The sequence below is a fragment of the Phalaenopsis equestris genome, unplaced genomic scaffold (assembly GCF_001263595.1).
Source record: "Phalaenopsis equestris unplaced genomic scaffold, ASM126359v1 Scaffold000096, whole genome shotgun sequence".
NCBI lineage: Eukaryota > Viridiplantae > Streptophyta > Magnoliopsida > Asparagales > Orchidaceae > Phalaenopsis > Phalaenopsis equestris.
Genome location: NW_018164538.1, coordinates 578,429 through 593,033, shown reverse-complemented (window position 1 = coordinate 593,033; position 14,605 = coordinate 578,429). Strand labels below are relative to the sequence as shown.

At 34.1% G+C, this 14,605-nt stretch overlaps 1 protein-coding gene across 1 annotated transcript; it reads left to right on the top strand.

The window, feature by feature from the left end:
- Positions 1-13,740: 13,740 nt before the first annotated feature.
- On the top strand, positions 13,741-14,605 carry LOC110020447. Its single transcript, XM_020718556.1, has 2 exons — positions 13,741-13,868; positions 13,939-14,605. Exon 2 carries the CDS (start codon positions 13,952-13,954, stop codon positions 14,546-14,548), a length of 597 nt encoding a protein of 198 aa, XP_020574215.1. The 5' UTR covers positions 13,741-13,868; positions 13,939-13,951; the 3' UTR covers positions 14,549-14,605.

Below are 14,605 nucleotides of genomic sequence, written 5' to 3'. Positions count from 1 at the left end.
TATTATTTTTTTTCGAAAAAAAATTAAAATATTATTAATAATATTAATAGTAATATTCTTATTATTGTGATATTTTGAAATTAATTGTAATTGTAATTGTAATATTAATATTAATATAATTGTATTAACAATGATTTGAATAATAATAATATTTAGAAATTAAAATAACAAAAAATTATTATAATAATATTTCTATTTAACCCAAAAGTTTTCAGAAACACACCCAAAAATAGGAAAATTTATTCTATACGGATCGTCTTGCGTGCGGTGTCCGATCCTGACCGTAAATCACCTGATTTACGAGCAGGATGTATTTTGGTGAGCCCCATCTAATTTAAAAAAAATAATAAAATAATTCTGACCGTAGATCACCGTGATCTACGGTCAGGATCGGACACCACATGCAGAGATGCATGCGGTGTCTGTATGCAATAATTTCTCCAAAAATAGAGTGTGCCGGGAGGAAGAAGAAAACAATAGTGAACAATGAATGATGAAATTACTCCTATTTATAGGCATAGGGGCTCGAATGTTAAAATTGCGGCTTTATCCTTTAATTGTTAGCATTTTGTCGGAGTTACCAATGTAAATTACCGGGAAAATACAATAGAATATTTACAAGAGTCGCCTAGTCTCATGATGGTTCATCCTGGTAGATCGATCGCTTCTGGGTTGCCGGTTGGGAACTTGATCGTTGATGGTTTCGATATATTATCGATCATCTCGATTCATGGAGACCGTCTCAACTCTCTTTGGATGATCCTTGGACATACTAGACTGTTCGAGGATTGGGTGGTCCGATGTATGGTCGACCGATTCATGCTCTTTCCAAATCTTTTTATACACTGATTATCATTCTCCCTCTGATCGCCACGCCTTCTAACTGTCTTCTCCCGCCAAAGTCGTTGCATTGCTTTGAGATTCTTATCGTCAATTTTTTTTTTTTTTTTTTGCATACAATTACTATCAATAATAATAATATTTTAAGACTTTTCGCTTTTATTTTATTTATTTTCTCTTGTCTTGCATTTTTATTCTAAAGTTTATAAAAAATATATTTTTAAATTTTATTTAATTATCATTTTACACTCAATTTGAATACTGAAATCCAAAAATAAAAAGGGGGATTTACATACATGCCACCGAAAACTATATATTTTACTAATTCAACAGCTTAAAACTAAATATAACAAAACTACCATCCTATATAAATATAACAAAACTAAATTGATAAGGGAGGTGGAGCACTAACCACAGGATCCTGGATTTGAAGCTTAGTGCACACAAATGAATGCGTGCATTTATGATTAAATTAATTTTAAATCTTCAAAAAAATATAAAAGATGAATTTTCCTAATTACTTGCGATTGAATAATAATAGATTTCGATTTATTTATTAAATAGTTATAATTTAATTTCCATCAATTTTAAGTAATTTTTTATGATAATAATTGTTCGGCACATCAACAAATTTCCATCATTTATCACAAATCTCAAGACATTATACAAATCTCAAGAAAATTTTTTGAATAAAAAAATTTGAACTTCAATTAAGATAATCCTAAACTGAGATTTCAACAAACTTACTTTCAAATTGACCGGCTCGACAACAAGAACACAATGACATCAAAATTTGTCTTATTCAAGTCAAATCAAGTTCAGATCAAGCCATTAAATTTTTTTTTAAGCTTATGGAGTTTGATTGGAAGATCAAACTAATTCCAAATTTGACATGCTTATAGTCAAATTAAGCATCTATAGACAAGGTGAATCCAACGAGCCTAAGATCGCTCAATTCAGACATCATTAAGGCACTCAAATGTCTACAAAACACCATTCGATCAAGAAAACTTTTTTGGGCAATCTGATTGAGTGGTCCAGATTTCTTCTGTATTTGTAGGAATGCCTCTCTTAAACTCTATATATAGAGTCATACACCCTTCATGAAAGGGGACATGGACCTTGAACCAGAGGAAGATCAGATCATAGGGGAGAGGGAATTGAACTCTTGTGTTCTATGTCGAAAACCACTGTTGACCACCGTTCGTCGTCCATTATCTACCGCCACCAGCTCGTTGTGGTGAAATCTCAGAGTAACAACATGCGTTGCAAAATACGGGCGTACGTTGTGAAACAGTGTAGCTCCCCGCAAAGCAGTACGTCGTTCAGTTCATCATGCATTGATGCATCTCAAAGACAGTGTCTTAGAGTTCCAATAAATATCCCCGACCGACCACAATCACTCCCGGCTACTTTGCAAAAAATATTGTACCTAAAAGAACTGTGCAATCCTTTCATGCTCGTGCGACAAGGATCTTTACGTGTAATGATTAATTCATAATGAATTGTTCTGATTGGATCGGGCTCCTTAGTCTTTTTCTTTTTCGGATTTTTCACATAAAAATTTCTAATGTATCTACTTGTCACTTTTGTTATCTTAATGTGTGTTAAATTCTCATGTAAAGTTAAAACGAGATAATTCATTACTCTATTACCGAGAACTGTCTAGCACGTATAAATAATAATTTAGGTAGTCACACTTAGGGTCTGTTTGGGGCAGCTGCAGCTTATTGAATAATATGATGATAAGTCGATTAAAAATAATCTGCTGATAAGCTAGATGCGATAGCTATTACAAATTTTTATTTTTTTGGAAAAGTCAGACCGTAGCCAGAAAGCTGTCAGGTGCGGTGTAAAAACATTGTTTTTAGCGTTTTGAAAATGCAAAAGCTGCCAAAACGTAGTTTACCCAAACAGCTCAGGAGCGTTTTCAAAACGCCACCGCACCAAATAAGCTGCACCAAACAGACCTTTAATATTTTATTATTTTTGAATTTCTACTACACGAATTGTGTACCTTTGTTTGAGGTTCATATTTAATTAAACATATACTATCTTTTCATCATTCACAAATAGTATTACTTATTTTTTATTCTTTTAGAAATCTTTTCGCATCAACTTTGTGTGCTTAAAACCTTACCCTTTTAGCCTCAAAATTTATAGAACTGTTAAAATATTTCCTATTTTTTTAAAAATAGAGCTTAATATTTGTTTTAAGACTATTTAAGTTGCAAATAAAGAGATTTGAGTAGTTTGATACTTCTATAAATTTTGAGGCTCAAATCATATAAATAATGGGGACTATTTTGCCAGTTTAGGGAGTATATCAACAAGGCAATCATACCGGGCAGCTTTGATTCTGCAAAACGGTAAGGGTGTGAGTGAGTCGAACACGGTTCAGACTCAGTTGCTGTTCAACTCGTTAAAATATACCACTATATATTTTGTTTATTTATATTTTGAACAAGAAAAATGTGTTCGTCTTTGACATGTTTGCTTAACAAGCTGAACATAAATTGTTCGCAAACAAAGAGTCTTTTTGACAAGTCTAATCATGCAACTGTAGGATGTTAAAGATTAGAGGGAGATTTAAATATTATTATTTATTTATTTTAAAATCATTTTAACATAATTTAAAATATTATTATTCTATTTTCTAATTAATAATTTTAATTGATTAGAAATTTTTATAGCTTTGTCATCAGTTAATTTTTTTTAAATGCAGCTATTTATTCGAGCCAAAATAAGCTGAACACTAATGAACAAATTTTTATTAATGTTTGGCTCGTTTATATATCGAGCACAAAAAAAATTATTCATGTTCGGCTCATTAACTTAACGAACGAAATGAGCAGGAGTTTTTTAACGAGCCGAACACGAACGGTTCTCGATTGAGCAGTTTTGACAGCTTTACAAAGCAGAATTTTATTGATGATTGTTAAGAAAATATAAATTGATTTTAATGTTTGATTAAATATTTTCACTGATTTTATTGATCAGATATTTAAAATTTATTAATAAATACTAAGTTCATTACATGAAATTAGCCTAAACAAACAGAAATCTTTACTAGATAAGTTTGTGTATTATGATTTTAATAATAATTATCAAATCATTATAATATTTAATTTGGAATAACTTGATTGTAAATATTAATTCATGGAAAAACATATATGTTTAAGCAAAAAAATACTTTTTTTTTTTTCATATTTGATAGATTAATACTACTAATTTTACTTTTTAGATATTCAATAGTTATTGTAATGAATATAAAGTTTATTAAAAGAAGTTGCCTTGAATAAGTAAAATTCCTTAATAAGCAATTAGCATAGCCTAATTTTTAGTAATCACTATCAAATGAGTATAATGTTTAATTTGGACTAACTTGATTATAAATATCAATTTAAGAACAAATACCTTTAATGTGCTGGCTTTCATAAATGTGCATAGTTAACAAAAATAATGTGGGCGCTCATTAGTAAATTCTCATTATGCATTTGAAATCATTATAATTTTTTTATGGGCATTTACATACATACCAGCCAATTATTATATATTTACATATTTAACAGCTATAGTTTAATTTTTTTTTTTACATTTATACCACCCAAGTCTTTCATATCATATAGCAAGAAATCACTTTATGCAAGCAATTGAAATATAATTTCTGAATTATTCATAGTATATTTATTGATTACTAATAATTTTTAAGCGTTTTATATTATTGATGTGTGTCCGGATGTCCGCGTGGCAGAGTAGTGATTTATGGTCTTAGCATTTCAAGAAAATCCGTCACAAACTTAGATGATTAAAGGAGAGTAAGCTGGAGGAGACACCTCGATTACATGGAAACCCCTAAAACAAGAAAAAAAATTAAAGAGTCTGGCTCAGTTGAAATAATCCAATATGAATGGTTGGTATATAAGTCTACTCTTTTCCTGAATTAGGGAAGATAGAATTGCAAAATTGTACAATAGTAGTTCATTAATAATTGTTGTAATCAGGCTATAATGAATGAAGAAGCGACAACAGATTACAAGGGTCATGGTTAGTTACTGTGGAGGCAGTAGTACGTCGTGAAAGGTGTGGACAAAGGTTGCTACGCTTGCTCTTCGGAGAGATTATAGTTGTAAGCTATGGGGGTTGTTGATAGTTTCTTTAGGAGCGTCGATTGGCCACAAAAGTCATAGTCTGTAGAAATATGAGTCATATAGAACATAATTGGTCGAGTAGGCCATAGTGGTCACCTCTGATGACGTCCGTAGGCTGCAGATGTCGGAATCAAGAGCTGGTCATTGTTGGTCATGTAGGTCGTAGTGGTGAGCTGTGATAACGTTTGTAGGTTGTGGGGGCTGAAGTCGGGAGCTGCACGACAGGAGACCACGTAGGTCGTTGTTGGTCACGTATGTTGTAATGGTTAGATATGATAACATACGTAGGCCATAGGGGTCGGAGTCTGCAGCTGCAGAAGCTGGGGGCCACATAGGCCATTATTGGTCATAAAAGGCCGCAGTGGTAACTTGTGACTACGTACGTTGGCCGCATGTGCTGAAGTCGATATCTGCACAAGCGGGGGACTGCATAGGCTGTTGTTGCTCACAAAAGCCGTAGTGGTGAGCTGTGACAATTTCCATAGGCCACGGGGCCCAGGGTTGGGAGCTACACATTTAGGGATAACAGAGATCATTGTTGGTTACGTAGACTATAGTGGTGAGTTGTGACAATATTCTTAGACTGCAAGAGATAAAGTCGAGATCTACGTGAGCTGTAGATCACGTAAGTCGTTGTTGGTCACATGGGTTGTTGTGGTGAGCTATAACGACGTTCGTAGGCTACGAGGGCTGAAGTCTGGAGCTACAACGAGGGAGTTTAGGAGTTTGGAGAAAGTAACAAACTTTGGAGTGCATTATTACACAACTTTAGGAGTTTGGAGAAAGTAATAAACTTTGGGGAGCATTGTTACACCTTCTTCAGGTGGTGTGTCTTTGCATTTTATTCTATATTGACGTGTTATTCATGATGATACTTATTTTGTACATTCCTTCATCACAAGAATCGAGCAGCGAACGATGGTGTTCGACGACGGCTGAAAAGGGTTTGATAGACGAGGGGGCGACATCATGAGTTGGTGGCGGTGGTCGGAGTGACCTAGAGGTGGCGATGACTGAAGTTGATTGGGGTTGGCTGTGGTTGGAGGTGACGACACAGGATGCTAGTTTGCAGCTCCCTATGCAAGTTTTGTTCATCTTACCAAAGGTCTAGTCCCCTTCTCATGAGGGGTGCATAAATCTATTTATAGAGTCCATGTTACAAATAATAAAAGACTCCATACCACTATTGATCAGAAGACTCACAAATATCAATTTGATCAGACGGTGTTCGTCGGACATTTAAGTGTCTTAGTGATGTTAGAATTGAGCGATATTGGGCTTGTTGGATTCAGCTTGTCAAAACGCTTGATTTAAATATAAACACATCATATTCAACATATGTTTGACTTTCCAATTATGTCTCAAAAGCCTCCTAAGGTAGTTTAACAACTTAATCGGCTTAACTTGTCTCAGATTAAACCGATTTTGAAATCAGAGTTCCGTGCTAAAAAATCAATGATAAAAAAATTAAATTATGTTTTTTGAAATCAGAGTTTCAGGATGACTTTAATCAAAATTTAAATGTTTCATGCTAAAATATTATCTTGAGATCCGTGTCGTGTCTTGAGATTCGTGCTAATTGTGAAAAATGTGTTGATGACATCAATGATAATGTTTTTAATTGAACATGCTCCCGAGCAAATAAGTCAGCTTTAGATTAGTTTTTGGCTTATTATCTCATCAAATTGGATCCGAGCCATTTTTTGAGCTAAATATGAGTCGACACACGAGTCGACTCAATTTCACCGCCCAAACATAAGACTCAGAAAATTTTACAAAATTAAGTATGCGATTCAAACCAAGAAAGACTATACCGAGATGCGCCGTGTCAGATTTTGTAACAGATAAATATTATAAAATCACTAACTGATATCCAGAAAATAAAAATAAAAATTAAATAAATAAGGCTTATACCAATCCTTTCGGTGCGGAGGTTGGCCTTCGCTCCACGTGGCGCCCAAGAAGACACGCGTCGGCTTTAGGAAACGTCATTGTTTCGCCCGAATCATAGCTTCGAATGCAGATGATAATCCGTAGTTATAATAATCCGTAGTTAGCCCAATTCGTTCGTCTTCTCCGACAAGCCGAAGCAGCAATGAGCGAAGCGAAAGGAAAAATGGAAGAACAGAAGCGCGGCACATCGAGTCACCCGCCAAATATCTCCGACATGAAACCCGTTACACACGAGGCTTACGGCGGCGGAATGTACGGCAAGGACGACGTCGAAGACGGCGGGCAGGGGCAGATGAGGAAGCCGCCGGCGAGCGAGACGCAGAGCGCCGATGGGATTTGGGACCGGCCGGCGGAGCCGAAGCACAAACCTCCTCCTTCCACCGGCGATCGTGATCTCGACATCACAGGCCTGTCTTACATCCAATAAACAACTGAAAGGAAATCTTTTTTCTTATGGATGCTCGCATTAGGAATAAATAACTCTATCTCATTTATCTTGAATTCAGATCCATGTTATGTTTGCAGAGTTTTTGTTTATAAAGATCTCAATGCATATTTAATGGACGTGTAGAGGAAAATTTTATGAGAAATTTTTATTTTTCCTTTTTTTTTTGGCATTTATTTTTATGGCATGCTTTTTTTATTTTGAAGATCATAATTAATTGTGTTTTCCATGTCGCTTTTTTTAAAAAAAAATTCATTTTGTCAAATATTAAATTGAATTGAGATTAACAAGAGTTCATAATGCAACTTATATATTCATATTTGTATGCACAATCAAAGAGCTTGATAGATCAAAATAGATTGGCTAAGTGGTGAGGAAACTTTGTTAAGGTAGTGAGTGATATGTCTACTTAGACCTGCCAACCAACAGAGCGGGTCGACAAGTAAATTTAGATCAAAGCCTCTTATTAGTTTAATTGTTGCTAACTTGTCACAATTTATCTTTGAACTATTTAAATAGAGTAAGATATTACTATTCCGCACGAGTCAATGTCAAGTGCTTCTGATAAATTTGTCTAAAGGCAAAACCCATAATTCACCAATGAACATTTTGTGCCATGTCACGGATAATTGGACATCAATAAGCTTGACCCCTTATTGAGTCATTGTCTTGTCTTATTAATCAATATCAAAGATGTTATAAAATTATTTAAGCTTTGGGAGGCATTGTGGCTCTGCATGGGCCGGAAGATATGTCTAATATCAGATGTACTCTTCATGTAAGTTTATTATACTTTCTTTACTTCATGCAATCAGTATGCATCCATCCATCCATCATATATAAATTATAGTCATAAATAAAAATGGAGGATCATGAGCTCCACTAGTCTGGCCCAACAAGGGAAAAAAATTGCGTACGTCAATCTTAAGCAGAGATGTGTACGTAATAGGGTACACAGGCGTTATACGGGGGTTACATCGAGGTTGCGAGCGTGTTATAACGTCCTTGTAACTTTCGTGTAACTCACTTGTAACCCGCGCTTTTATTTTATCCATTTGGGTTACAAGATTACAGCGGGGTTACACGGGAGTATCACGGGAGGTACAACGGGGTTATAACCCCTTGTAATCCCCGTGTAACCCCTGTGTAACAACCGTGTACCATTTTACGTACGTAACTCCCGTGTACGCTTGACGTACGCAATTTTTTTCCCCCAACAAGTCATACAAGCATTGACATAAGCTTGGTCTATTTCTTCGAGTCTCTACCATTGTCTCACTCCCTCACTTCTTCTCTCCAATGCTAACATCCATTATTGGATGATTTTCTAAATATTATTGTTTTTTTTTCTTATTATATTTGTTGTCATTATTAGTTTTTCTATGAATAAGAACTTTTAAAAGTACATACATACAAAACAGTAATTTTTATTATAAATTTTTCTTTTTAATTAAATAGAAATCAGTGCTCGCAAGAAAAAGTAATTGTAAATGCTACAAATTTCTATAAAACCTTTTGACAGAGTTTATGTATTTTAATTTTTTAAAATTTATTTCATCTTGTTGGCCTCTTTTTTGATTAATTTGTTTTCCTAGTATCTTCCTTCTGGGCCTAGGAGGCTAGGATTCCCTTCTTAGAAACCCTATGTGGTTAGCCTATCTCTGGCTTAGTCTTGTTGGCCTAAGTCAAGTCCATCGGTGGGTTGACTAGGATCTTGGGATAGCTTAGAAATGTTTTTGATTGACCAATTTGAGCTCGAGTTAGTTAATTCAAACTACAAATTAAAATGAAAGTCAACTTAAACTTAAATTTAAATCTAATTAAAAATTAAAATCAAAATTAAATTCAACATCAACTTAACTAAATAAATTAAAATCTAAAATTTAAATTTTGAATTAACTTGAAGATTAATTAAAAGTGGACCCAACTTGAATTTTAAAATTGATTTAACTTAAAATTCAAATCTCATCCAATTAAAATTTAACTTAGAATTTTAAATATAATTATATTTAAAATATTTAAATATTCAATTCAAGTTAATCTTATCACAAACATAAACTTCAACTTACTAGAATCCAAATCATATAAATTTAAACCTTAGATTAACTAAATTTTAAATCAATTTAATTGAAAAATTAATCTAAAATGTAAGATTATGCACCCGTGCGCCCACACACAGAGATGTGTATGTGTGTGTGTCTATATATATATATATATATATATCAAACAAGAGAACGATCGACGAAGAAAAAAATGGAATGAGAAAAATCACACCAGAAAAGAAGAACACAGCGGAACACACAGATTTAAGTGGTTCGACAAATTGCCTTCGTCCACGAAGTTGCAGAGGATTTTACTACTTGAGAAATTTACACTAGTCGATCAACTCAACTTACAAGAGGAATCTCTCACTCTTCATTGCTCTTTTTCTTCTTCTTTCTGTGTTCTTCTCTCTCTATACTGAGATACACCAAAGAAAACTCTTATACATATATATATACATATACATATACATATACATATACATATACATATATATATACATATACATATACATATACATATACATATACATATATATATACATATACATATACATATACATATACATATACATATATATATACATATACATATACATATATATATAGGTCCTCCCTTGCCCATGAGGACAACTTCCCCTTCCTGCCGGTTGTGGTGACATGCCACCCAACCGATGCCTGTCACGAATTTCAAAAGTTTGGCGAATCTGGTGGCGATGCTCTAGCAGTCAACTAAAGGACCTCAACAACATAAAAAATAAGCATGTTTATTTGTATTGTAAAATGAATCAAAATTACAATTCTAATTTGAATTAAATGATACAACCTTGAACTCCGAGAACCACATGACACTAATAGCATTGGGGATATGCTTCCATGAGAGATACAAATGATCGTATATGCTCTCGATGATCTATGTAATGCATGTAACGAGCAACTTATGGTTGATGAATATGGACAAGAAGAATTAGTTGCATAAATATTGAGAATAAGGAACATAATATAATGTTAAATGAAACTTACGAGTCTCTCTCCGATAGGATTGTAACCTCACATGGATGGGAGTTGAGTGGTCAAGCTCATCAGAGGAGGAAGTTTGAGCCCAAGTAGGAGGTAGTACAAAAAGTGGGTGCAGCAAGTGTGACTCGAACTATTTGTTAATGCTCAGGTGTGGCTGCAACAATAGGTGTAGCAGTGGGTGTCGTTGTAGGTGTGGTAGCAAGTACGACATCAGTTGTGGGAGCAGGTCAGGTGTGAGAGAAACAACCCCTTTTTTCTGCTGCTGTAGATGGCCTCTAAAGTGCCCAAAATTGAAACACAAGGCCCCTCAAGTGGTTGGCCATCATCATCACCTGTGGCATTCTATAATAGCAAAAAGACATTAATAAAGTTGTACTTATAGTAAAAATAATCATGAGTAGTATGCACATGTAAAAGAAATATGGTGTATAACCAAAGTGGAAAACATGTAGTAAATACGCCCAAAAAAAAACATCACGAGAAGTTTGACATAAGTATCAAAAGTAAACACAAAAAGATGCAAAATCAAACTAAAACACATTTCACACATCTATGTCTAAAAACAACAAAACTGTAAAAGAAAAGAAAAAAGAACATTAATCCAAACTTACATGTTACTTTTATTTTGTATCATTAGGCGAGCATGTTGTCAATGATGATCTTAAAATTACATTGCAATATATGTGCAATGTAATCAACATCACCTTGGCATTCTGTAATAGGAAAAGACATTAATAAAAGTAGTGCTAATAGTAAAAATAATCATGAGCAGTATACACATGTAAAAGGAGGAAGGTGCATAATCAAAATGGGAAAGATGAAGTAAATACATCCAAAACAAAAAAAAAAAAAAAAAACCAGGAGAAGTATGAGATAAGTTTCAAAAGTAAACACAGAAATCTGCAAAATCAAAGTAAGACACTTCACACATCTATATCTAAAAACAACAAAACTAAAAAAAAAAAAAAACTAAAAAAAAAGGGAAAAAAAGAGAATTAAATCCAAAATTACAGGCTATTTTCTATTTTGTATCATTATTCAAGCTTGTTGTTAATGATGAACTTAAAATTACATTGCAATATATGTGCAATGTAATCAAGCATCACTTTGACAAAAGTGGATGTGCCATTGCATGGGCATAATGAATAAAATGTAAATAGAAAGAGATCCTCTATTAACACAATATATTTGTCATTATACTCACAATGTCTGCTCAACTAAAATTATGGCCATTATGTGAAGTAGATGATTTCACGAGAAACATTTAATTATAGAATCAAGCCCTATGAAAATTTCCTTCTCATATGTCCTTTAACGTCCTTCCTCACCCTCTCATAAATAGTTATTAGGAAAATTTACATACATATCACACAATTCTTATGCATGTACATATCTAACACCCAAAATTTGATATTTATAGTTATAACACTCTGGTGTCTTAAAATTATGCATGAAAATGTGTATTTCAGTCGTGAAAATAATAATAATAATTATTATGATATTTTTGATTTGATGCCAAAGATTTGATATACTCAAACGAATGGATAAAAATCGAAAAAAATATTCCATACAAGCACTTCTTTTATTTTCCGCTCTTACCCTAACTTTAGAAGCTGTTCACTTTTATGCATGGGATATAACAAAGGATGTACGTACAACTCATCATTAGTAGAGAGCTTTTTTCTAACAATTACCATCTAACTCTTAGCTTTTGGAGTGTTTGCCTTTAGCTTAATTGTTTTCCCTTATGTAACTTCATAGTAAACCATGGGTAGAGTTCCAAGGATATAATTGCAATGCTTTAGAAGCTGTTCACTTCTATGCATACGGCTCCTCACGGGATATAACAAAGGATTTACGTACAGCTCATCATTAGTAGAGAGCTTTTTTCTAACAATTACCATCTAACTCTTAGCTTTTGGAGTGTTTGCCTTTAGCTTAATCTAACTCTTAGCTTTTGGAGTGTTTGCCTCTAGCTTAATTGTTTTCCCTTATGTAACTTCATAGTAAACCATGAGTAGAGTTTGGATATAATTGCAATGTATTCTAAAGTCACGTGAATACATCAAAAAATGCCCTCAATAAGCTTTGATCAATACTTCTTCTTCTTCACTGCTCCACACTCATCAATCAATCTTTGTCCCAATCAAGCGTGTTCATATCTACTCTTCTTCGCATGTTGTCAGTTCAGTGCTAGTCTTGGCACTTTATGTCATGATTTCATCATATGAAGCAGATATCATTGATACCTCCTCCAATGAGTTTCTTGCCTTGAGTCCAACATGCCTCCTATCTCTTCAGGAATCCAAATAGTATTTTTAATCTTGTTATGATTCCTAGTTGCACACGAACATGAGACCTTCCTTTATATCATGACTTCCTTCAGTAAGACTAGCCATCTCAACCTCTTTCACGTCTCTATTTGTGACCGTTCTTAGATTTTCTTTTTTATTTTTTATTTTAATTTCTATATGATTTCTTACTAGTTCAAGCCAAACTCTAAAGTAAAGATGATTCATGAATTCCAAATGCAATCCTAATGCAATGAGTTTACTTTGCATTCAAAATTTTATTATATTTCATTATGCCGGTATATATAAGTGAAGAATTTGTATGATGAGTGTTTATGTTAAAGTAAAGCCATAACCTTTGAAACCCATATATCATGATCATTTTTTTTGGATAGGATATTCTCACATAAAAATTATGCAATTTAATAAAATTATAAGATATTATATGATCATTTTTTTTGGATAGGATATTCTCACATAAAATTTATGCAATTTAATAAAATTATAAAGATTTTGAATGTTGTCTACCATTATACAAAATTTTGTTTTTTTTTTTTTTGCTTTTTATACAAATATTTTATAACATTGATTGAGTATTTTATTTTGAATAATTATTATAACCGTGATGTACTTGTAATATCGTCTTAAAATAGAAGGAAGAAAGCAACAGTCTCGAGCTTCACAATATAGCCGTTATAGCCACCAATGAATACAAAAGAGGAAGATTTACATACATACCACTCAATTCTTTTGTATTTACATATCTAACATTAAATTTCAGTTTTTACATATTATGAGCATATCACTTCTAAAATTAAAATATTGGTATTTTTTGTTATGATATGAAATATTTGATGGTATAAATGCAATTATTAAAATTAAGTGTCACATATGTAATTACATAAGAATTGGATGTTATGAATGTAAATAACCAAAAAAAATAAAGGAAATACACTGCTGTGAAAGTTGCCCAATTTGTCCTGGCACGAGGGATTTGAAAAATCGGACCGTTGGAAAGAGCGTCCATATTTTGAATCAACGCTCCATATTTCTTTGCTCAGAAGCCGCTCCATATCCCCACCGTTCCTTCCCCGCAATAATCTCAAGAAGAGAAGGAACACAGCAGGTGAACCCTTCTCAATCATCTATCCCTTCTTCCTATTCATCTTCAATAGATCTCACTGTTGTTGCTTCAGACCTTCTTCCCAAATGAGTGGAAAACCACCACTCGCCGTCTCCCCCCGCCGCCTTCGGCCTCGCCGGCCTCCAACCTCCCTCCCCGCTCTCCGATCCCCAACGGTGAAAGCCACACCAAAACCTCCAGCTCCGTTCCCCACTCGTCACTCCATAGCCGGCGAGCCCCTTCTCCGGAAGAATTGCTCCATCTTCTCCTTTGACTTACCAGAGCCAACCAAGAAAGCCAAGGATGACTTCACCCCCATCCATGATCCCATCACCTGCACCAATCCTCTCTTCGAAAGAGGCAGATTCTATGAGTTATACTCTGCGCGCAGAAACGAGAGGCTTAAAAGGAAGATGATGGAGATCTCAGAGGAGACCGTCGCTCTGTATCCCGAGGTCGCCGTTGAGCTTTCAAAAAAGAGGAGTTTGAAGAAAGCTGAGACGCCGAGGAAATCCTGTCCGGGAAGCTTTTCTGTTAGCCGAGCTAGTAGTTTGAGGTCATCGGCAGTGAGGAGTAGTTATAAGGATGTGAAGAGGGCCTCTGCTATGGGAATATCTTCAATGGCTTCTGTCGATGTTGGAAAGAAGATAATGACTCGATCAGCATTGAGGAAGATTATCTGATCTGAATAATGTTTTGATTCTATTTCTTGCAAGAGATTGAAAAATTGCTTTTTTTTT